This window comes from Moschus berezovskii, chromosome 6 (genome assembly GCF_049115385.1).
Source record: "Moschus berezovskii isolate FMDL1 chromosome 6, NW_MosBer_1.0, whole genome shotgun sequence".
NCBI classification, from domain to species: Eukaryota; Metazoa; Chordata; class Mammalia; order Artiodactyla; family Moschidae; genus Moschus; species Moschus berezovskii.
This window is the reverse complement of record NC_142465.1, coordinates 91,457,578-91,483,519: the sequence shown is the minus strand read 5'-3', so window position 1 is coordinate 91,483,519 and position 25,942 is coordinate 91,457,578. Positions and strand designations below refer to the sequence as shown.

The 25,942-nt window shown below is 36.2% G+C and overlaps 1 protein-coding gene across 6 annotated transcripts in view; it reads right to left on the bottom strand.

The window, feature by feature from the left end:
- Positions 1-219: 219 nt before the first annotated feature.
- Positions 220-25,942, bottom strand: part of SOX5 (SRY-box transcription factor 5) — a 1,155,320-nt gene continuing 1,129,597 nt past the window's right edge. For all 6 annotated transcript variants that reach the window (XM_055394458.2, XM_055394455.2, XM_055394462.2 and 3 more), the window contains exons 17-20: positions 16,111-16,219; positions 13,404-13,577; positions 7,056-7,272; positions 220-5,239 (exon numbers count right to left, since the gene is read on the bottom strand). In XM_055394458.2, the coding sequence (XP_055250433.1) occupies positions 4,936-5,239; positions 7,056-7,272; positions 13,404-13,577; positions 16,111-16,219 (804 nt within the window). In that variant the 3' untranslated portion in view covers positions 220-4,935. The remainder of the gene's footprint in view (positions 5,240-7,055; positions 7,273-13,403; positions 13,578-16,110; positions 16,220-25,942) is intronic.

Sequence of the window (25,942 nt, the reverse complement as noted above, 5' to 3'; positions counted from 1 at the left end):
TACAAAAGGATAACTTTTGACATTATAGTGAAGCTCTCTGATGAGATACTTACGAAGAGGTTTCCTTGAATGTTCACCTCTAAGATTTAAACCCTTAATAATCAGTTCAAAGTCAGTTTCGGAAGTGGGGTTATTTATAGTGAAAGCAAAATTATTTTTCATACTTTTGTTTTTTTATAAGAAAACTAATAAACCATCGTAACAAGAATTGTGAAAAGAAACACAGTATAATAGGTAAAGAACACATTTGCTGTTTTTATTGGTGCCTTGCATGGCAGTAATACTGAAAAAAGAGAATGCAAAAACAAAAAATAAAAACAAAAAACAAACCAAAAAAAAAAAAAAACAAAACAGGTTGGTGGCAACCCACATCTTTTTTTTTAAGAGTACATAAACTCCTGTTTTATTTTTATTGTGGCATGAATGATAACATAAAACCAAAAACATGAAAATATACAACTTATATTACACTATGTGTTATGAACAAAATATAAATCTATAACTCTATGTTATATTTACATAATTATTTATTTTATTAAATTTCAAGTGAGATGGTAGGTTGCACATACTTTGTTTTAAGCTCCAGGCATTTGATTGTCTCTTTTCTACTTTTTCCCATTTTTACTCATAAAATCCAAAATGTTAGAAGGACTAAGAGCTTTAGAGCCAGTGGAGCTGTATAAATACTGTTCTAGTGAACCAGTGACAGAAACACTGGGGAGGACAGGAATCAATCAGTAGAAAACCTAACATCTTCAACCTGGGAAACTGATAGTTATAGGAAACATTAAAATTAAATACTGTAAAAGCCTGTCTAAACAAAAACCTATGCCCTATAAGATGAAAGAGATCTCTGAACCACTTTAAGTGGGCTTCATATTTTTCCTTGCAGACCCTATAATTTTTATTTTACTATTAACTTGATAGACAAATATTTTATAAACCTGTTTGTAAATATACAGTTGTTTATTACAATTCAAATAATTTACCCATTAGAACAAGTGAAAATGTAATGATTTTTGATGTTTTAAATGTGATATAAGACATTTCTTCTGGGAACAATAACATCTTCTGGATTAAGAAAATATCTGAAGTTGGACCATAAAATATTTAAAGATAATTTTCTTTAAATGAATGAAGGTAAAATGCCTATGCCAAAATCAAATCTATGAAATGACTCTGTCAAAGAAATTCTTTTATATTTCTTTCTTATAAAGAGGATTTGGTTGCAATAATGATTACACTCTTTGGGAGGGATTTTATACATGGTTAACTCTTAACTGCAGATACCAAATAAACATTAAGAATTGACAACTAATTTAGGTATAAGTGGACTGAAGAATAGTCTTGCATTTTATTCCATTGTAGTTATTAGCCAAATTCTTAGTAACTTATATATGAGTAACTGTAACCTATTTTCTCCAGTGATGCTCTCCTAGATTCGTATTAAAATATGACTATTTTTAGAAAAATTGATTACAACAGCCATAAACAAAAACAAAAACAGAATTCTGGCAAGATCATCCCTCAGGACTGGGGTAAGCGTGTGTGCGGGGGTGTGTATGTGTGCATGTGTATGAGAGAGAGACAGAGATGGGGGTGGGGGTGGTATGTGAAAAGCGCACAGGTGGGTAGGGAATGAAAGAGAAGGGAGACTTGATGTTCACTTGAGTTTGATCTTACTCTCATTCCCTCTCCCTTGTCTTTTTTGGTCATTACGGGGCACAGAAAAAGAATACAGGTTTTAGGATCTTTTACAAAACTGATAAACCAATCAAATGCCCCAGAGGCAATGTGCTAACCCAATACTTTGCCATTCATAGCACCTTTTATCAAATGACTTCAAAGTATTTTAAAAATTAACATGACTTTTTTGTTTTCTTTTGGGGAAAGTTAAGGCAAAACAATTGTGACCCTCAGTGAACTGGACATCAGAACAAGAGAACAGAATGCAAAGCTATGGACTTGCTCTTTGTTTCAACCCATGCACATTTTCATCTCTCTGACATAAACCTAACTATGTAACAGTAAAATCAACTCTTGAATTTCAGCTGTTAAAGGTCACCATTAACAATTTCATTTTCCTCTTCAAATAAAACAAGATAAAAAAACAAACCAAAAAAGACTAAACAAAAGTGTTTTGTCAATTCACTGGTAAGCATGTTAGAACTGGTGTCAGTCATGAACGCCCTCAGAAGCATCTACCTGGAGCTAAAACAAAGTATTCTTGTAGCCTAAAGTCATGAAATGAAAGCAAAGCATCTTTTTAACATGGTGGGAAATAAGTATCCAGCAAAAGTGAGAGGTGAACGCACATGAGTCAAAGAGAATTTGTTAACAAAGACAACAAATTTTTAAAAATCTGTTTTCACATTGTACATAATAACGATATAAAAACAAGTGTCTATTTTTTTTTTATCCAGAGTGCTTAAAAACAAAACAAAACAAACAAAAACAAAAAAAAAGTTGGCTCTAGATGACTGTGGCAATTAAATAAAATGAGTGATGAGAGCATAAGTTAATTAAGATTGAACATGACCCTCTTAGTAATTCACTTGTATGTATTAAAACACCAGAACTTGATGTTTGTTGGGGCCAAATTTTTAAAAAGGAGAAAACTTAAGGAAGGAGAAATGAAACAGTGTAAGTGAATATGTGTGTGTGTGTGTGTGTGTGTACATACACACATATACACACACATGTGTATGTACATATATATATGTATACATATACACACACGTTGGAGATGGAAATTTGTTTTAAATATCTAACAACTTATTGGCTGCACTTCCAAATCAGAGGAGAATAAAATAGAAAGGGAGAAATAAATTATACATAACTTACTAATCTGGGAACAGCTGACCATTATTATTATTATTACTATTATTATTATTATTTTATCATCATCATCATTACAATACTAGCAAAAAGAGGCAGTTCAAATGAAAATACAGTCATCAAAAACAAACAGAAAAACAAACAAAACAAAGTCTCTAACATGCAGGGTATGATTAGCTCCTCCAAGCAAAACCCCAGAGCAAGTCTTTTGAGAGAGAGAAAAATAAAAAGGGATTATTTTTTCTTATTTATATGTGAAAATCAAACTTAAGGGTCAGGTTTGGGGAGGATGGGATAGGAAGATGATGACTGGAGTGAAAACCATAGCACATCCAATCTACTGGTTGGAGTATTTACTGTCTAATGTTTCAGCATGAGCAGCGCTGATTCACTTTAGATGATTTCCCATTTATTTGAATGAGCCCTACAACTGCCTTGGCACTTGGCTAGCAAAGTCTAACTAAGCAGTCCTTTCACCGTCAGTTGTTGCTCTGTGCACACACTCTGCTGGAATCAGAAACTGGACTTCAGTGGATACATCTTACAATAAGAGTAGAGCAATGGCAAGAGTTGCAATGACTTCTGAACAAATCCTGCTTTTTATGGCATGAAATGTACCTGGCTCACAATTCTGAAATGCAAATGGCCTCCACCTCATTTCATGGAGGGATTAAGAATACCTTATAAAATCATCAGTTCCATTTCTTGATCAGGAAAGGATAGAATCTTGAAGAAATAAGCTAATCCTATATTTCTAGAAAATGGGCAAATATATTCAAAGGAAACGACTGTTTTGCTCGAAGTTACTGACAGGAAAAACAAACAGAAATTGTTAAGTAGCAAATGTTAGTGGAACATCTGGGAGAATTCGGCTTCCACGTTACACACGCACCCCTCTATTATACAGGGCCACCTGATCCATCCAATAATAATCATATTAGAAATTTAAAAATATAATTTCTGAGCCCTATATTGGTTGTCATTTGAAGTGCAAAGTCAAGGTCAAGGATGCTTCCAGACCAGTCATTTAGAAGGATGTGGGATTTCATCCCCAGATGTGGGTTTAACTCACAATGATCCAACATTATTCCTATTAGTACCATAATCACACACATACATACACACAAAAATCCAAGATTAGAAAATATTTTTTCTCTAAATTTCTTATGTCTCTCTCTCTCTTTTCACCTGAGAACAGCACCTACAGTTTCCATTAAAAAAAAAAAAAAAGTCAAATCTCACCAGCTGCTGGTATTTCAGGTTTTTCAAGGGATTGTCTAAGATATAACACTGTCCTAATTTAAGAAGGAACAGGAAAAAGGAAAGGGAAAAAAAATCAACTGGGTCAACACTTCAGTACAAATTTGGCACTTGCTCAAAGATGTAGTGTGGTGTGCAACAGATAAGGAAAGTCCTCTAAAGAAAATGATTGCTTATTTTGTGGTGGATACCAAGGAAGTTAAAAACAGGCTCTTTTTCCCTCTTCCCCCCCATGCGCAGACTTCCATCTTTAAAGTATAGAGATGGAGAAGGTGGAGAGAATGAAAGAGAAAGTCATCTTTCTTTTTTTTTTCTGTCAGGTGCATTATCAAAAAAAAAAAAAAAACAAACAAACAAAAACAAAGGAAAGAAAAGGAAAAAACCCAGAAACCCCGAAAAACAAAACAAAACTTATTTCTTTTAAAAATTGTAGCACAAAACAACAAAACACATTCACAAGCCACTTGTTGGCACTGTGTACCTGAGTGAGAATTTCTAGAACATTGTAGAACAAACAGCCATAAAGTTTATTAAAAAAAAAAGTTGACGGGTAAGACTTCAGTGCTTGGATGTAGCAGCTGAATTACTGGCATTATTTTACCCATAGCTTATTTCAATCTCTTGTTGTTGATATTGTTGTCTGCTTGTTGTATTTTTATTTCCTTTCCAAGCCTTTTGAGGCTGAGGTCTATTAGTCAGCTGATGTCCCAACTATTTAAGACTAACAGTTAAAGTAACAGTCAGTGTATGAGAAAGTTAATGTGCTTGGCCACTGGTAAGGATGAACCAGCTAGGGCTTCTTTAACTCCTAAGGTCACAACAATCTTTTGACCCTTATCAGTTGGCTTGTCCGGCAATATGGTTTTCACTGTCACTCCCATAATCTACATCCGGATCATCCTCTTCCTCGTCGTACTCGTCATAAATTTCTCCGTTGATGTCCTCAGCCTGGATCTCTTCTTTGATATGTGGCTCCTCTCCTTTCACAGCGTAAGTGCTCTGGATAACAGGCATGCCAGGCTCCGGGCTGCTGGACACGCTGGAGTGCTCCGAGGGCAGGTGAGGGGACGGCATCCCAGCCATGGCAATAGCTCCAGGATACACGACGCCAGCCGTGGCAATGGGGATCTGTGCTTGTTGCCTGTCAGAGAGGAATTCCCAAAAAGAGACCCTGGGTGAGTGAAGAGTTGGATGCAGGCCTTATTCTATAATGAATTTGCTTGGCTTGACCAAGTCGAAGGTCTTGATTTTCACCCTACTGCCTGATATTTGAAAATGGTATCCTACTTTGGTCCAAGTACCTTACTTTTATACACTGCTTTATAGATTACAAGGCACTTTCACATGTTGCCCATTTGATTCTTAAAATGACTGTTACTTTTTTAATTTCTGAAAAGAAACTGAGGTACAGAAAGATTAATAAACAGAACTCAAGTCCTTGACACAGTTAATTCTTCCTTCACTGTAACATGTTGAAACAATTTTTAAAAGATTAAACCTAAAGATAATGCAATTTTAATGGAAAAATCCTGAAGTATTAGAGCTCTCAACATAAAAATTTATTGCCCAGAACATACTAGAAGTGAACACTAGCACATGGTCCACTTCATCCCTGAAATGGGGAGATCATCAGTGGGGGTAGAACGCTGGGCTGGCCTCGTGGGTGCACCACCTCTGCAGCTGTACCGTATCCAGGGCTTACAAAAATCCCACACTTGGTTTAAAGTTCTGTCGTCACTATCTTGAAATTCCTTAAAAACTTTTTAACAAGGACCTTGCATTTTCATATTACATTGGGATCCACAGATCCTGTAACTGGTCCCAGTAAGGAGGATTTAACAGATGATGTTCATTTATGTCTTCTTTCACTCATTCGTGTTTACTCTTTCCCCAAGGAGGGCTGGGTTTTGAGCTCCACATGGAGAGGAGTCAGGCACTGAGATATAAATCACAGACTTTTTGGACTGAGCAAGCAGACACATTCATGGGAATGGAGGGGACAGGACATATTTGAAAAGCTTTTTTTTAAAGTATCTTCTTGCCATTTTCAGAGCTCACAGGATCCTAATTACTGTTCCAAATATGAAAACTTTATTTCTGTGTTTTTTGAGAAAATTCTGCCAATGCAATGTGGTTTTAGGCCTTGCCATAGGGAGCAGGGTAAGATATACTGAGTGGGTGCTCAGTTGTGTCCCATTCTTTTGCGACCCCATGGATTGGATCCCTCCAGGCTCTTCTGTCCATGAGAATTTCCAGGCAAGAATACTGGAGTGCCTACTTAATACTGCCACTGCCTACTCCAGGGGACCTTCCCAAACCAGGGATCGAACCTCCATCTCTTGCGTTTCCTGCATTGTAGGCAGATTCTTTACCATTGAGCTACCCGGGAAGCCCCATACTGAGTGAGGTATCCTTAATTCAGAAGGAAACTTGTCCCCTCACAACCGCGTTGTGCCCTAAACAGAATCCCCACTTTATGTGATCTTTTTTCTCTAAGGCCAGGTGTGTGCCTTGAGAGCCCAGAGACCCCTCTATATTCAGAAACAAGTCTTTCTTTAATTCATTTTTATATCATATTATCTCAATTAAGTTGTTAGTTGCTAAGGAATCTACACTGTGAGGCCTTGGAAGTAATGAAAAGCAGCAAGAAAAAGAACAAAGAAAACCAGTAAGACTTCTATGTTTTTAACAGGAAGCTTCAAAATTCTTTACTCTCATTTTATTTTCAATCCAGCCTTTAAACAATGGTCAGAGCCATTGTTCTAGGAGCCTGGAGTGAACTCATTTGAAATGTTCTTTCTTGATATTATAAGGGGACAGCTTAGTCACACAAAATACACTGTGTCGGGTTCTTTCTCAAAATGCTGCTTTGCAACTAAACAAATACACTTCCCAACCCATTAAGAGTAACCGGAAGGGTTCCCTATGGGAAAAGGACCAGACCGGAAGCTCCTTACCCAACATTGAAGTACTGCCGCATTTCCTGCCGCCGGTTTCGCATGATTGCCTTGTATTCCCCAATGCGCAGCTTTTTGCCATCCACCAGGCAGGTGCGCTTTGGCCTGGGCTTGTACTTGTAGTCAGGGTACTTCTCCAGATGCTGCTTGCTGAGACGGGCTTGCTCCTCGTAGTATGGCTGTTTCTCTAGGTTTGTCATAGCTTTCCAGCGAGATCCTATGGGAAAAAAAGGTTAAAATTCCCATTTGTACAGTGGCTGAGAATCCTAACAAAGTATAATTGAAAATACGAAAATCTAAAGTAAAAATGTTGGCCATATCCCAGAAATATATAAAAAAGGTTAGGATCAGTGAGCTTTGACTCTGCTGTTAGTGTCTGTGCCAAGGAAACTGTGTACTCAAAGGTACAGACATTAAGCAATATTTTTTTTTGCCTTGAATTAACAACTTAGTCAAACTTGTACCTTATATACTTAAAAGCTCATAGTAGATTTAATGGCAATATCTTTCATTTCTACATTAGACCATGATGTAATTCAACTATGAACTGAAAAGTTAGGCAAAGACTCATTGTGTAGTTTGAATCTGAAAGTAACTGTCTAGCTATTGAATAGTTTTATGTGGGAGTTTATTACTTACTACAAAGGTTTCTAACATGTTGGTGTTTAGTTGCAAAGTCCTGTCCGACTCCTTTGTTACCTGATAGACTGTAGCCAGGCTACAAAGACCAGACTCCTCTGTCCACGGGATTTCCTAGGCAAGAAGACTGGAGTGGGCTGCCATTTCCTTCTCCAGGGAAATCTTCCTGACCCAGTGATTGAACTGGAGTCTTCTGCATTGGCAGGTGGATTCTTTACCACTAAGCCACCTGGGAAGTCCTTCTAACATATATTACATGTACTGTTTATTCTTCCCCAAATGTTTAAGTATGCTAACTTGATTACAGTTAAAAATTCATTTTATTAAAATTTTAATTATAAAAAATAATTAGTGAACATGCCCTGGGTTAACTACTGTGCATTAGATACCTTGCTAAAAACTTTACGTAAGTTTTTCATTTTTACCTTTCACCACAATCTCACTAGCAGACAGCATTTATACCCATTTCCAAAGATGAAAGAAACTGAAGTTCAAATGGATGAAGTAACTTACCAAAGCTCACACAACTATTAAATTGAAGATTACTGACTCAGGTTTGACAAAAATCAAAAGTGTGGTACAACATGTGTCTTTACATACTTATAACTACCTACTACATAGGATCTATCCAGAAATATTTTTAAGCTAGAAAACAAAACTTACAGTAATATTTTTCTCTTAATAAATTATTTTCAATAATATATAAAATTGTCACTTCCTGTGATAAAGTATATATTAGTAATGTTAGTCCAAATTGGTTTTCCCTTTCCTTTCACTTTTAATTTTGGTTTGGATTCAATGAGGATTGCAAAAAACAACTGATTTTTGAAGTTTGAAGCTTAATTAAAAATGGTTTATGCTTATTCACAATACAGACGTGATTTAAAGTTTTGCTTCTGTCAGTATGGCTATGTGTAGTAGTAACAGAAATAGTAGTAATAATGTTTATTTGTGGATGTTTATCTGCAAGTAATCAGTTTGTGCGTGTGTGCTAAGTCACTTCAGTTGTGTACAACTGTTTGTGACTCTATGAACTGTAGCCTGCCAGGCTTCTTTGTCCATGGGATTCTCCAGACAAGAATACTTTGGGCTGCCATGCCTGCCTTTGGGGGATCTTCCTGATTTGGAATTTAACCCGTGTCTCTTGTGTCTCCTGCACTGGCAGGCAGATTCTTTACCGCTATCACCACCAGGAAAGCCCCAAACTCTACCCAAATGCACAAAGGAAAAAATAACAGGAATTAGCCTAATATGTACTGGTACTGCTACCTTTGCTACTGCTAAGTCGCTTTAGTCATGTCCGACTCTGTGCGACCCCATAGATGGTGGCCTACCTGGCTCCTCCGTCCCTGGGATTCTCCAGGCAAGAACACTGGAGGGGGTTGCCATTTCCTTCTCCAATGCATGAAAGTGAAAAGTGAAAGTGAAGTTGCTCCATTGTGTCCAACTCCTGTGACCCCACGGACTGCAGCCTACCAGGCTCCTCCATCCATAGGATTTTCCAGGCAACAGTACTGGAGTGGGTTGCCATAATATGTACTGGTACTGCTGCCTTTACTTGCTTTGCAAAGCCATCTAAGCAAGTTCTTAAACCTTTCGAATGAATTCATCATTCAACCATAACACCACATCTCAAATACAAATAGCTCACTAATGAACTGTTCTTTCCTACAAATATTGAGAATTCCTCAATATGGGCTGTTACATTTATTAAAGAAATGCAGAGAAAAGGACTTCTCTTCCCTTAGAATTATTTCCTATTGGAACAGATGTTGCCTGCGTGGGTATATCCATGTAAATATTACAAAGATATGTAAACAAAATTTTTCCAACCTAATAACCAATATGATTTCATTATATTTACAACAGGAACTCAGGTTACAATTCAAGTAACAGAGTTTATTTTTCTATTCCTTTCTCAAGTTTGTGTTTAAATGCCATGTCCAACATTTAGTCAGCTGCTCAGGTCATATCATTTGTAGGTACATGCTCACACTCTTTATTATCTAACATTATTTCCTAGAGGCACTTGGAAATCATGCTGTTCTTAGGGCAAATATAAACACAAAGTTATAATACTATTGAACTGGATCAATTCTTCTTGTGGATTGTCTTTTAAGTATGTATACCAGAATTTTTAATCTCAGAACGGGCATGGAAAAGTGAACTTACCAGAATAACTTACTGAATAAGAAGAGAAATCGAACAGTGGCTCAAGGAATAGTTGACTTAAAACATCACCAAGTAGAACAAAAGAACTAGCATTCTCAGTTAGGATAGGAATTGCCAAAGATTCTTCCCTAAGTTTAAATGTTCTATTAGATCAAAAAAGAAATTTTCTCTAAGGAAATGGAATGTTTATGCCTCATAGTAACACACCTTGGAAGGTAAGAGCTATTTTTAAGATTTCCTACTATATGCATAATGCTGTATTAACTATATGCTGTGATGAGTCATTATGCTACCTATTTTCTTGGAGCTTATATTCCAGCTAAGGAGAAATAGATTAAATATATAATTGCCAAATGTATAATTTCAGTTACAATTGTATAAAGTACAGGAAACTATGAGAACATATAAGGAGATGGGATCAGGATTCTATAGGTAAGGAAGGCACTGCTGCAAAGAGAATCCTATAGGGATAGAAAGAGAAGAGTAGCCTAGGGAGGAAGAATGAAATGGTCAAGACCTTGCAGTGGGAACAGGGAGTAGAGGAACTTAACATTGTTCTGGCAAACATGCACAGGAAAAGGCTAGTAAAAGATGCATAAATTCTCAAATAAGTTGGCTTCTAACTTGTATGAACTGGAATCAAAATATTTTGACATTTGATAATATAATTTCTCTGAAAGTATCATTGAATTCTAAACTACATTAAAAAAAATAGGGCCATCTCACTATTACATGTCTTTTCAAAATTAAGAATTAAAGGACTATTTTGACCCAGTTAACGCTTAAGCTAACTGCTCTATGTTATGACTCAGAAGTACAGTGGTTCAGTTTGGTGGCAAATGCAGTTTCCATTTTTTAAGAGTAGCTTCTGAATGAAGTTAATCAAATGACAAGTTTGGTTTTGGTTTCAATGGCTTTGTAGGTACAACAACCATTGTTTGTAACAGTAATGCAACCCCCTAACCACACCAGATGAAAATGGGAGGATAGCATTTTGGATACCTTCAAAAGATGAAAACATCTCCTTGATTTGGGTGTGGCTGGCTGCTCACTTTGACCATGTGCAAGAAGTAAGTCACCTGTTGTTTTCAAAAGACTAGCGTTCGACAATGAAAAAAGAATCAAGTACACTTAGGCATTCCTCCTGATGACATAAAAGAAGATTCAATAAAAAATTTCTGATGTTCAAAGTGAAAAAAATAAAACAATCTTAAAAGTGCTCTTTCCCTTTCTAAACCTGGCAATACAATAAAAATGAAAGGTTTGAGCTGAGCAACAGTGTCATCTCCATGGGGTCTGTAATGAATTTGCACATTTTCCTCCAACTACTGTATATCTAATCAGAAAAAGATGTCCCCCATTCCTGATCTAGTGCCAAACAGTAAAAGGTGATTCCTTATGTTAACAATTTCAGCAGAATGGCTTATTAAAACCAGATTTTAGGGTATTATAAAATGCTTAGAAGCCCTTTAAAATGTCAACTAGGATCCCCAGAGACTATGTAAAATGTCAACCCAGCTCAAGCGCCTGTTTTAAGCAGAATGAATTAGCGGCATGCTGTCGGAGGCTGTTATCCAAAACAATCAGTAAAAAGGAAAACATCAAGCTTTCTTTGTACTTTTATATGAAATGAGCCATTCAGAATGATCTTGTGGATATTTGAAGATCATTTATTTGTTTGAAGATATGACTAAATATTGAAGCCCAAGACCTTAGTGGATTTTTTCTGCTGTATCTTTAATCAGCACAATTTCATTGAAAAATCTTAATTAAATTAGGCAGCATTCTCTTTCATGCAACCTATTATGATATGATCATATAGTTTTATGATCATATAGTCATTCTAATATCCTCTCCTTCAAATCAGAAAGGAATTCTTTTAGCCAGACATCTCTTTCCCATGAAGGCTTTTACTCTATTTCCTAAATTATTTCATGTCATCAAAACTGATATTTCTATTATATCTGGAGTAAGGTTTTAATCAGTCATTATTATATTTTTAGTATTCAGGCACATAAATTGAATGATATACAGACAGGTTAAACAGTCTTAGTTTTTAGTTTTTTATTGAAAATTGGGAATTTCTAGTGTGATTATAACTGATATATTAAAATATGAGATAAGCTTACATAAAATATTCTGTTGTTTTATAGAGTTTTTCCAAATGAAACAGATATGGTATTTTTTAATGAAAAAAATCATATGGAAGGTAGAATATATAGTCAATAAAAAGAAAAATAGATGAGAGATAGTAGAGGTGCAGAAACATGTCCATTTCCTTTTGTTCAGTTCCAGTTTTTTATTAAAGATGGATACATATTTATGCATAAATATTCATGTTTATGTACACATAAAGCTTCACATGTTCATATATTTTGAGATAAGCTTCATTTGAAGATCTCAAAATCATTTTGATAAAAACTGAGACACAAGTTTAAGCAGTAAATGATTTTTGTTTGCTTTTGCTTCATTACAAATGTACACTGTGGACTGGGAAGCATCTATTACCATTGTTGGAAAATATGGGATCATAAAAACACATTACATGTTTAGTAACTACTTTCAGACGATTGATTCCTTAATATAAAGAATCAAAAGGCACATTTCATGAACTACATGTAATTCCAAGTGCATATGGATTTTAACAAAGCTTTAATAACTTTGAAAAATTTTGTTACTTGTCAAAGACAAAATGTGCTGATACAGTGTTCCTCTTCTATTTTTTTATTATTTAACTCTTAGAATTCAAAGAATAATAAAAATTTGCTTTGGTTGTTCAGAACCTAGACACTATGCTCTTGAAGGTGAAGATAAAGGTGGTGAAGATGACGATGATGATAATGATGATGACGTCAAGAGAACTGCACCAAAGAAATGGAATCTTCCCATCCTTCTTTCTGAGACTTAAATTGGTGTCTAATAGGTCTCATTATAACCAGTACTCTTTCCTCTCACCCAGTTTTGCTATGTGCTTCAGTGTCTATGTATGTTTTGTCATCTGTTAAGGTGAAAGTTACAATAGCAGGAAAAGTCCCTTTTTAAATGATACTGAAAATACATGTAAGGTTACCAAAAGTAAAAACTAAATAATGCACACCCAACAAATTGTGCCCTGACAACCTAAACTGATTTTCAATTATAGTATTAGAACAGACATCATTTCCTCCTCCACTCTTGCCTCCATGACATGATGAATTCTATGGTGCTTACAAAGGAAAATAATATCAATACCAAAACTGAGAGTCTTGTAAGAAAAGAACCTTTTCCCTTAGTCTTAGTACAAATATTTTTTAGATTTTTAAAGAAGAGAAAATATTGCAACATCTAGTATAGAAACACACAGAATTTGGGCATTATTTCTTGATGAATGTGGAATGTTTCACAGTCAGAAGAAAAGGCTCAATGAGGGTACCTCTTTTTTAGATATGTAGAAAACATGAGCTGCTTAGCTTCCAAACCCAATCTCTTTCAGCAAATGCCGAGAACAAAACTGTACCTGTATTTCACACATCACTGAACCCTTAATACTCTTCTTACCCAGTATCTTGCTGATGTTGGAGTTGTGCATGTCAGGAAAGGCTTGAAGGATTTTCCTTCGTTCATCTTTAGCCCACACCATGAAGGCATTCATTGGACGCTTTATGTGGGGTTCATTGCTACCACGCCCCCTGGATTCTCTATAAATTCTTGATTCTGAGACTCCAGCACTTCCTAAAAACAGGGAACATTGCTTCACGTTAGTGTTAAAACTTTTGGCAATCTCTTCCTTGCATTATTGTTTTACAGTCTATTAAAATATCTGCAAATTCAAAGCACATCTGATAATGGTACTTCCAGTTCTTGAGTCAGATGCTTGTTTATGAAGTTTTTGTGATAATCCTTGTGGTGCCAAATATATTTGTATTTTTAAATTCATTTCTAGTATATTTTTCCTTTCTTTCAAAGGACTGTTCACTGTTCACTTTCAAGACCACACAAGAAATCATCACAAGAAAAATATTTGATGCAAACTGCAAAGAAGATAGTTGGGTTAGGTCAACAGGCATGCTGGCAGTGTAGAAATATTACGTCAAAAACTCACAAAATTGTGAGACACCAATCTATTCATCATAATGGGTGGCTACAGGTAAAGAAGTATCTCTGTTACCTGAAGACTGTCAGAACATAGCCTACTCGTGCCCTTTTTCTCCCTCTGAGGCTATATAAATAAAAACACTGCTAAATAGATATTTGAGGTTAAAATACAATACAGATATCTCCTGTAATGTGTTTGGCTTTTCTTTGAAATTATGTGCTAATAAATGCATGAAATATGCTAATACAGCAATGTTAGTCTGCTTCTCAAAATATGTATAAAAATGGTGGGAAAAGAACAAATGCATAGTTACATTACAATGGTTTCTTAGGAAGTCTACAGTCACTTATATAAGGTGAAAATACGCTCATTTTCCTGAATTTTCCCCCAATATCTAATTTATCCGAAGAGATCCACTGATAAGTACATTTCAGTCAGGGAGACTCAGGATGAAACACAGCCAGGAGTGACACTGGAACCTTGGGGCGCTCCAGTCAGGCTTCTAGCTTTATCCAGTTTTGTAGAATGGCTTCAGCAGATCAAACTGCTTCCTGAGATACTTGAATTTAGGCAAAGAAAACAAGGAGAAGCAAAATGTAGAACTCTGGCACTAAGTTTCCCAGGGTTATCATCCTAAAATATGAAAGAGATACATTCTGGTAGCGTGTAAAAATTTCAAATATTTTGGGCTTTTTGAGAATTGGTATAATCAACAAAAGCACTGATTCTGCTTGTTTTCTTCCTTCATACTCCTTTTCCTGTCTTAATCTGAAGGCACAGGAATTAACCAAAATGACCCAGACTTGAAGACCTCGACAGCAGCAAACAGAAAACACAGCACATTTGGAGTTTCTCATGATTTCTCTTCCATAATATACTCTGGTCTGACGAAGACTGAAAAATATTTTGCATACAAGTGTGACTGATTTTAACACATAACAGCAACAAACATTTTGATGTTTTAATGCTGAGTACCATGGGTATATTTTATCATGCTAATACAACTTAAAATTTATGAAATGTATTATTACCAGTAAGTGTTGTTTTACTGACAAAAATGAGTGCTAATATACAGTGACATCTTTCTAAAATGGGTTTGTAGCTAGCAAATGATCATCTGCACATCTGCCTTTTCTTGTTTTTACACCTTACAGCAACATAAGCCTTAAAATGAACATTACGTGACTTCATCAAAGCTAAACAAGTTCTTTGCAGGTACTTAGATCAGGTTTATCTTAGCTAAGCAGAGTAGAAGATGGAAGGAAATGTTTGGATCCAACAGGATAGAAAAACACAGACATTTTTTTAGATATCCAATTCATTCAAATTTGGCTTCCACAGAATTATTGGTCAAAAGCTCAAGCTTGGCTAGTCCCTTTGCTTCTCATTGTTTGGAACTGGGGCAGTCTTTCTATATACAGGGATCTTCTGCTGTAGTAACAAAGTTGAGGATCATGTTCTTAAAATGCATGTATGCCATCTGATCTGGGAGAGAGGTTCCCAGTTGGCACTAAGTGTAAGAGGGAAAGTACTCTTTTCCCTCTTTGCTGTGCTATTAGAATTAGAGCATCAATTTATTTAGTTGTTCCTGTGGATGTTTAGAACATTCAGAGATGACATAGACAACAGAAGGCTTGAGGCACATGTGGGAAGCGTGAGACTGCACAGTTTGAATTCTAGATGGGTTACAGAGTGTAGGCAGGACACTTGACTGTATGATAGATAGCATTAAGAGGGAAAGGATCCCAAATGCAAGAAACTATCCTGAAAATGTGCTCTGAGCTATGTATTCTGGTCAGGGTTTGACAAATGAAAACTTTAAAATGAGCTTAGGGATAACAGATTTCTGAAAAGTTTGTTTCAGTTATAAGAAATATGAAAGCGAGAGGGGAAATGACGATTGACAGCATGTCCTTTATAATCACGCCATCTTGAATCCTAGACCTGCCCTTTGGCACTTACAGTTCTGTGGTCTTGGAAGAAATGACTACAAATTCCTAAGGGCCAATCTCTTTATCTGTAATAGATGTTACCTCACAGAGAGTGCTGGGGAGAACATGTGAACTCTTACTGTAATGATCAGGTATGAGGTGGCTGTCTGGTATTTTAATTGGCATTAAACAGATACTTCTGCACACTACTGGAATAGATATGAAAACTTTCACAAACCATCAGAATCTCCACTCATATTGAAATCCATCATGGCATGGCTAAATTTTCCTTCTTCATTCTGTTTAACTGCCAGTTGCTGAGTCAGACTCTCCAGTGTTGTTTTTTCCTTAAAAAAGAAATTTATAATGAGATCTCAGTCTGGAAATTATAATTATTCAAAGACTTTTTTTTTTTCTTTGGGCCATATATGTGCTATGTTTGTAACAACTCTAAAAGTCCCCTCCCTCCACCTTTGGGTACACTTTCTTCAGGAAGGGATGAGATGTTGATTTATTCACCTTTGCACATTCAGCAAGTTATACTGAGGTAACTAACTAAAGCCAACGATCAGTAGGAATTTTGAAGGAACTCTGATTTGCAGAATCCCCTTATACAGTCTTGGCATTTGGGTTTGCTAAGCTGCAAGGATATATACTGGGATCCTTGGAGACAACCTTCCCAAATCACAAAATGTGCATAGAAATTTCATGGAAGCAACCTGTTTTTACAGCATTTGGAATGCCTACTTTATTTTTAGCCAGACAGTAGAAGTATAGAAGTGGCATGGGGCCCAGAGAAAGTCTTCCAATAGTCAGGTGACCAAATGATAGAAACGTAATTCACAGTAGTGTCCTCTGGTTGCCATCTCCCTAAATGCCATCTGCATCTCTCATGTAAGGGTAATGAAGACATTTAAATATTCATTGCTAATTGCTTGTCAAGTCTCTGTACATTCGATGTGAGTGCCTGCTACTTGGACCACAATTTGATTTGGATTGCTAAGCCAAAATATTGAGTTGGCGAATTATTTGAGATAACAAATATACCAAAATTAGATCTGCAAAGACATCAAGTCATTTGAAAGCATGCAGTGCTTGATTTGAATTCATGAGAACATAGCATCACAAAGTAAATTATTTTCAAGAAAAATATAATGCTTAATCTAAACCACATGAGATTTTTAAACTATTTCCAAGTTAAGTAATTGGGTGATTTTAAGCACAGAAAAGCATACAATAAAAGGTTTACAACTTTCTCTAGCACTCTCCATCATTGATCTGAGGGTGATATGGTTCCAGAACCGCTTTCAGAAAAGCACCTATTGGATTTCATAAAATTTGCCCAGGTTTCTTTTTAATTATGCACTTCATTTTCTCAGGAACACAGTCATGAATTACACAAATGAATCACATTTACTTCAGAACAGCTATAAAATGACACAATAAAATGTTCACAGAAAATAATCAACTATTTAAGATAATTATTACAGGGAAGGGACCCAATGAATGTTTCTATCCAGAACCAATAGGATATTGAAATTCTTCATACAGTACGTACTTTATCTCTACAAAATCTGACAGTAGTACAACTATACTAGATGAAAAATCCTCTTAATTTAGTGACTTTGGAATTCATGTCTCTGTTCATCAAAGTTGGATACATGATTTAATAGACAAAATATTTTAAATTGTCAATTGATATAAAATACAATAGGGGAACTGGAAACAAAAGAGTTTATATCAACTTCATTTCTATAAGATTATATACTACTGACATTGAAATAAATTATATATTTAAAAACATATAGCCTTGCCCAATTTGTTTTGGGAATGAAAATGGTACTTTCAGCTGCTTTGTATGTTCTGAATTTGTTTTGCTGAGAGTCTGCTGTATGTATTCAGCCAATCCCAGGACCACTAAGGATACCAGCTTAACAGGCTATCTTTATAGTAAATGTAGCTGCTAAAATAGAAGACAGTTACATTAAAAAAGAAAAAAAGAACAAACCACATTCCATCAACATGATCTTAGAGTCTCTGGGTCAATGAAGACTTTACTATCTTTGAGGAATATACTGGGCATGGATTGCCTCTCAGGTTTTGATTTAAGAGTGTATAGGGCAATAATGCTACATACGTAGCACACTGCCTTCATTTCCAAGTAAAGTCTTTTCAAGAAGAAACAGCAAAATGAAGGCATTTGGAGTAAATAAAGAATGAAATGTTAGGTGACTCTGAAGATTCAGCATTCAGCTCTATGGATCTTGCACCATCTTACCAAGGAGCAAATTAGTCAAGGCCAAGCTAAAGGACTAATTTACTAAAATTAGTAAAGGACAAGCTAGAAAGTCACAAGTAGTCTTCACAATAAGTAATCTCTAATCATCTACCTCTAAAGCACAGAGTATAGTAAAATGATTCAATTGGCTACCCCAAAGTGGAATTTATGATACTTAAGAGGATGTCAGTAGGAGACAGTGGAAGTAAACACAGTAAGCTGTACTTCTTTTGTGACCTTTTGCATAGTCATTTAAGCTAATTCTCAGACATGTTAATAGGGAAAATGAGAGGTGACTGAAGGAATTGAAGAAGATGTGGTGTACCTTTAACTAAAACACCTTATAATAGCATGTAAATCAAAATGGTAACATTGCCACAATTTAAAAACTCTCAATGACAATAAATTCAGAAGACAGAAGAATTAAGGTAAGGGGATATATCATAAAACCCATGAATGGTTACATGATAAATATATGTTATGTGTATATATATGTGTGTGTGTATATGTGCATATATATACATATATATATAATATAAATTAATATTATAATATATTATATGTATATAACACAGTGGTTATGTAGTAAATAATTAGCTATACAATTCCAGACAAAAATTGATCCTGCTGTAAAAGTTCATATTTAGTTCTTCTGTATACAGGTATCTGTGTATAAACAAGATTTCAGGTAATATATTGAGTTGCCAAAAGAATGACCTGGATTTAAGAATAGTCTTCAAAACATTCAATTCAATCTATTCAGGAATATAGTAGGAGAATCAGCCAAATGATATAAAGCACAGATGCTGGTACACTGGGAAGATTCTTTTCATTCCATTTCGTCTAATCCCATACACCCCTGGCCATCCCCTTCCCCAAGAGACCACCTGTGCACTGTCACGACTAAAACTCAACCATTTGATTCCAAAACTTCGGTTAAAGATTTCCTTTTCAAATGTGTGACTATTATTGATAAAGGTGATTCCCAAAGTTATCTTAATGAAATTAATCCTTTCTAAATTTTTGAAGACATAAGAATACCAGATAACCTTATTTGCCTCCTGAGAAAGCTGGATGCAGGTCAAGAAGCAACAGTTAGAACCAAACACAGAACAACAGACTGCTTCCAAATTGGGAAAGGAGTACATTAAATCTGTATATTGTCACCCTGCTTACTTAACTTATATGCTGGGTTCAGTTCAATCGCTCAGTCATGTCTGACTCTTTACATCCCCATGACTGCAGCACACCAGGCTTCCTGGTCCATCACCCACTCCCAGAGCTTGCTCAAACTCATGTCCATCAAGTCAGAGATGCCATCCAACCATCTCATCCTCTGTCATCCCATTTCCTCCTGCCTTCAACCTTTCCCAGCATCAGGGTCTTTTCCATGACTCAGTTCTTCACATCAGGTGGTCAAAGTATTGGAGTTGCAGCTTCAGCATCAGTCCTTCCAATGAAAATTCAGGGCTGATTTCATTTAGGATTGACTGGATGGATCTCCTTGCAGTCCAAGGGACTCTTAGGAATCTTCTCCAACACCACAGTTCAAAAGCATCAATTCTACAGCACTTAGCTTTCTTTACAGTACAACTGTCACATCCATACATGACCACAGGAAAAAACATAGTCTTGACTAGATGGACTTTTGTCTGCAAAGTAACATCTCTGCTTTTTAATATGCTGTCTAGGTTGGTCATAGCTTTTCTTCCAGGGAGCAAGCATCTTCTTATTTGATGGCTTCAGTCACCACCTGCAGTGGTTTTGGAGCCCAAGAAAATAAAGTCTGTCACTGTTTCCATTGTTTCCCCATCTATTTGCCATGAAGTGATGGGACCAGATGCCATGATGTTTGATTTTGAATGTTGAGATTTAAGCCAGTTTTTTCACTCTCCTCTTTCACTTTCATCAAGAGGCTCTTTAGTTCTTTGCTTTCTGACATAAGGGTAGTGTCATCTGTGTATCTGAGATTATTGATATTTTTCCCAGCCATCTTGATTCCAGCTTGTGCTTCATCCAGCCTGGTTTTTCACATGATGTACTCTGCACATAGGTTAAACAAGCAGAGTGACAATATATAGCCTTGACGTAATCATTTCCCAATTTGGAACCAGTCTGTTGTTTCATATCCAGTTCTAAGTGTTGCTTCTTGACCTGCACACAGTTTTCTCAGGAGGTAGGTTAAGGTGGTTTGGTATTCCTACAGAATTTCCCACAGTTTTTTGTGATCCACATAGTCAAAGGCTTTGGCATAGTTAATAAAGCAGAAGTAGATATTTTTCTGGAACTCTCTTGCTTTATTGATGATCTAATGGATGCTGGCAATTTGATATCTGGTTCCTCTACCTTTTCTAAATCCAGCTTGAACATCTGGAAGTTCATGGTTCATGTACTGTTGAAGCCTGACTTGTAGAATTTTGAGTGTTACTTTGTTAGTGTGTGAGATGAGTGCATTTGTGCAGTAGTTTGAACATTCTTTGGCATTGCCTTTCTTTGGGATTGGAATGAAAACTGACCACTTCCAGTCCTGCAGCCACTGCTGCATTTTCCAAATTTGCTGGCATATCGAGTGCAGCACTTTCACAGCATCATCTTTTAGGATTTGAAATAGATCAAGTGGAATTTCATCACCTCCACTAGCTTTTTTCTTAGTGAAGCTTCCTAAGGCCCACTTGACTTTGCAATTCAGGATGCCTGGCTCTAGGTGGGTGATCACACCATTGTGGTTATCTGGGTCATGAAGATCTTTTTTGTATAGCTCTTCTGTGTATTATCGACACCTCGTCTTAATATCTTCTGCTTCTGTTAGGTCCGTACCATTTCTGTCCTTCATTGTGCCCATCTTTGCATGAAATATTCCCTTGGTATCTCTAATTTTCTTGAAGAGATCTCTAGTCTTTCCCATTCTATTGTTTTCCTCTATTTCTTTGCACTGATCACTGAGGAAGGCTTTCTTATCTCTCTTTCTTATTCTTTGGAACTCTGGATTCAAATGGGTATATCTTTGCTTTTCTCCTTTGTCTTTCACTTCTCTTCTTTTCTCAGCTATCTGTAAGGCCTCCTGGGACAACCATTTTGCCTTATGCATTTCTTTTTCTTGGGGGTATTCTTGATCAGTGCCTCCTGTACAATGTCACAAACTTCCATCCATAGTTCTTCAGGCACTCTATCAGATCTAATCCCTTGAATCTATTTGTCACTTCTACTATATAATCATAAGGGATTTGATTAGGTCATACCTGAATGGTCTAGCAGTTTTCCCTAGTTCAATTTTGGCCTGAATTTGGCAATAAGGAGTTCACTATCTGGGCCACAGTCAGCTCCCAGTCTTGTTTTGGCTGACGGTATAGAGCTTCTCCATCTTTGGCTGCAAAGAATACAATCAATCTGATTTCGGTATTGACCATCTGGTGATGTCTATGTGTAGAGTCTTCTCTTGTGTTGTTGGTAGAGGGTGTTTGCTATTCCAATGAATTCTCTTGGCAAAACTCTGTTGGCCTTTGCCCTGTTTCATTTTGTACTCCAAGGCCAAACTTGCCTGTTATTCCAGGTATCTCTTGACTTCCTACTTTTGCATTCCAGTCCCTTATAATGAAAAGGACATCTCTCTCTCTCTTTTTTTTTTTTTTTGGTGTTAGTTCTAGAAGTTATTGTAGGTCTTTATAGAACCATCCAACTTCAGCTTCTTCAGCATTACTGGTCAGGGCACAGCCTTGGATTACTGTGATATTGAATGGTTTGCCTTGGAAACGAACAGAGGTCATTCTTTTGTTTTTAAGACTACACCCAAGAATTGCATTTCGGATTCTTTTGTTGACTCTGAGGGCTACTCCATTGCTTCTAAGGGATTCTTGCCCACAGTAGTAGATATAATGGTAATCTGAGTTAAATTGGCCCATGCAGTCCATTTTAGTTCACTGATTCCTAAATGTTGATGTTCACTCTTGCCACCTCCTGTTGGACCACCTAAAATTTATCTTAATTCATGCAATATTGTGCTTTACAGCATCAGACTTCATATTTCAGGGCCATATCTTTTTGCCTTTTCATATTGTTCATGTTCAGAGTACATTTTGTGAAATGCTGGGCTGGATAAAGCACAGGGTGGAAGCAAGATTGTCAGGAGAACTATCAATAATCTCAGATACACAGATGACAACACTCTTATGGCAGAAAGCAAAGAAGAACTAAAGAGCCTCTTGATGAAACTGAAAGAGGAGAGTGAAAAAGCTGGCTTAAAACTCAACTTTAAAAAAAGGAACATCATGGCATCCTGTCCCATCACTTCATGGTAAATAGAAGGGAAACAATGGAAACAGTGACAGACTTTATTTTCTTGGGCTCCAAAACCACTGCAGATGGTGATTGCAGCCATGAAATTAAAAAATGTTTGCTCCCTGGAAGAAAAGCTATGACCAACCTAGACAGCATATTAAAAAGCAGAGACATTACTTTGCCCACAAAGGTCTGCGTAGTCAAAGCTATGGTTTTTCCAGTAGTCGTGTATGGTTGTGAGAGTTGGACTATAAAGAAGTGAGTGCCGAAGAATTGATACTTTTGAACTGTGGTGTTGGAAAAGACTCTTGAGAGTCCCTTGGACTGCAAGGAGATCCAACCAGTCAATCCTAAAGGAAATCAGCCCTGAATATTAATTGGAAGGACTGATGTTGAAGCTGAAACTCCAGTACTTAGGTCACCTGATGCAAAGAACTGAGTCATGGAAAAGACCCTGATGCTGGGAAAGATTAAAGGCAGGAGGAGAAGAGGATGGCAGAGGATGAGATAGTTGGATGGCATCACTGACTTGATGGACATGAGTTTGAGCTTGCTCCGGGTGTGGGTGATGGACAGGAAAACCTGGCATGCTGAAGTTCATGGGTTGCAAAGAGTCGGACATGACTGACTGATTGACTGAACTGAACTGAAATAAAGTCAGATGAATCAAAATGAGGGCAGTAAATATCAGGTAGAGATATGGTAAATGGGAAGTTGCTGAAAATAAGAAATAGCAAAGAAAATGCTTTTGTGAAAATAGAAAAATACATTGATAGGTAAAGGTGACAATTTTGCCAATTATACTCTTTATTCCACTGGCTAATAAAGAGCACATTAGTCAAGAATTTGTACAGAAAAACTCCCCTACATACCCCGACTCTTAAGATCAGGGTTCTGGAACACAAATCAGTACAGCACTTATTCTTTAAACTGCCTCTCAATGCTATTCAAACACTGCCCTGAAACTTACAAGATTCATCCACCTTCTCTCTTTTACTTTTTTCTTATTAGAAATGAAGAAAAAACAACCACAAGAAAAATCAAATTTAAAGCAATACTGGCCAAAATTCTGAACATCCCTGAGGAACATCAGAATACAGGGTGTAAACAGATTAATGACTACAAAGAAGTCAACATGAAACAGTCCTGAGGATTTGCAAATAATGACCAAACAAGATGACCCATATGCTTTCTCTCTTGGATAAAAACTTCCTATTGGATAACAACCAGAGTTCCTTTGGAGAGACGAGTCCTCTCTGGCTAATCAAATCTTATACAACTCTGTGAGTTTACTAAGATCAAGGAGAAACTTTAGGTAGTCTGTTTTTACTAGAAAAAATTTTCTGATCCTATGTTGGCTTGGACAAACATTCAAGTGAATTGTATCTAATCTACAGAAGAAAAGAAAGTTTTAGACAATATAGTTTCTTGGGGTCAGATGAATAACTCTAAAACTCAGTATTCAAAGAACCGTTATTAATGTGTTAATATTCTGTTAGGGAACTGGCAGCTCGTCTCAGGTTCTGTGGTTTATCCAGTAACTTGAATAATGGAAAACAGCACATGCACTGTTTGTCCATGACATCAGGCTATGGTGGGAATCAACAAGGAGAGCCAAGAAATAGCTAAAGACATGTGGGTAATTAGTTGATTAGAAGTGGTCATTAAAGATCAGTGCTTTTTAGGCCAACAATATACCAAATGGCAAAAGGCTACAGATCAATGGTTAAAGGACATATTTAAAAATACAGACAATAACCTATATAGAAAATAATGACTTTGGGATCAGGAACATGAGATAACTAAACTCTGTCATATACATTAGCCATACTACTTAAGACAATTAACCTCCCTGAGTTTCAGGGTCCTAATTTGTAAAATGGGGTTTTAATATATGATAGATACTTAAGTTTAAAAAATGAAGAAGATATACTTTTAACATTACAGAAAAAGTAAATGAGAGAAATGGAAAAGAAAAAGATTCTTCCTAGAATACACGAATTACAGGAATAGTTATTTCAATATGCATATTAGGTATCCTGCTATGATTATGATCCTTTATTGTCCATGACCATAGTGGACAAATATGCATTAAAATGGAGATGCTTGTAACAACTCTAAAAGTTGTTGGGATTTTTCTTCTCCTCCTGTGAATCACCCCTGACAATATATTTAATCTTTTTTATTTTCCATTTATTACTCAGGCATGATATAAGACTAGTATTATTTAAATTGAAAAGTACGCCTATTCCATTTCTTCAACTTATATAGAAAACAACTAAAAATTCACTGTGTTTGTAAAGGCTCAAATGCACATCCTTGCTGATATTTCATGGAGCAGTCAAAACAAAACCAAAGAAACCCACACAAATTGTGCTTTAGAGGAAGTAGATATACTTCCTTTGTGTCCTAAGCCTAAACAGTACATGAGTAGATGCTTCCTCTATGACTCCTTGAAATTGGGATTTATAAGTGATGAGCTGTGCTCATCATCAGACAAACAAACACAAAGAGATGGGCTGTGGATCAGCTATCATAATGAACATCCCTGAAATAAAGCCCACAAAGCTATAAAACTCATAAAAAGCACATGCATGAAATGACAGAATAGAGTGTGACTGTCAAATGTTGACTCAGTAACAGTTAAACCCCTTCCGGCTGCCCTTTTTTATGATCTCCTTCTATACTAATGGCACGGGAAGAAGAAAGAAACAAAAAAGGTTTTTCACCGTCCAATTATGTGAACCTCAGAGACCACCAAAGATGATGAAAGATTATTTATAATGTCATAACGATTTATCAGTTGGAGTTTTTTTTCATCGGCTTAAGTAGAATATAAAGAAACAGTGAACGTGCCTAAGACAACCCTCAATTTCTCTGTTTCACCCTTGTTTACTGAGATTGCCATTTTCTAAAAAAAAAAATAAGCATCCACCCACATAATATAACCACACAAATGGAAGAGAAAGCTTTGTTGTAAAAACTTTACAACAAATAATGTACAAACACATTTGCACGCACACACACTTTAAATCAACACCAACAAAAATGCAATCTGAAGAAATTTTTCACTTATTTTATTCTGGTCAATGTGAATTTTGTAGACACTTTGGTACTCTGACACTTTGGTATTCCTTAGGAGTATTTTTCCATTCATTTTCTCAATTAGAGAATCATATAGATATATGAACTAAGGGATAGGAAAGGTCCATACAGATCTTTTGGTTTAGTCATCTAAAAAAAAGCCTTATCTAATCCTGATTTTTTTCCTTTTCAAATTCAGAGATTCCTATTGTGAAAAAAATAATAATTAGAACCCAAATTTTGTTTCCACAATCTAATTTCTTTTTGTGAACTTTGGAAGCCAGCTTCATGATATGTCCCTTGTAGTATAATCCTTGATGAATTTCACAGAAACTTAGTTTCATCAGGAAATCTGATCAAAGTGAATTGTATTGGCAGATCAAGTTTTCTTAAGTATTATGAAGCTGAAGGTAGATGGAATTGTTTCGAAGGA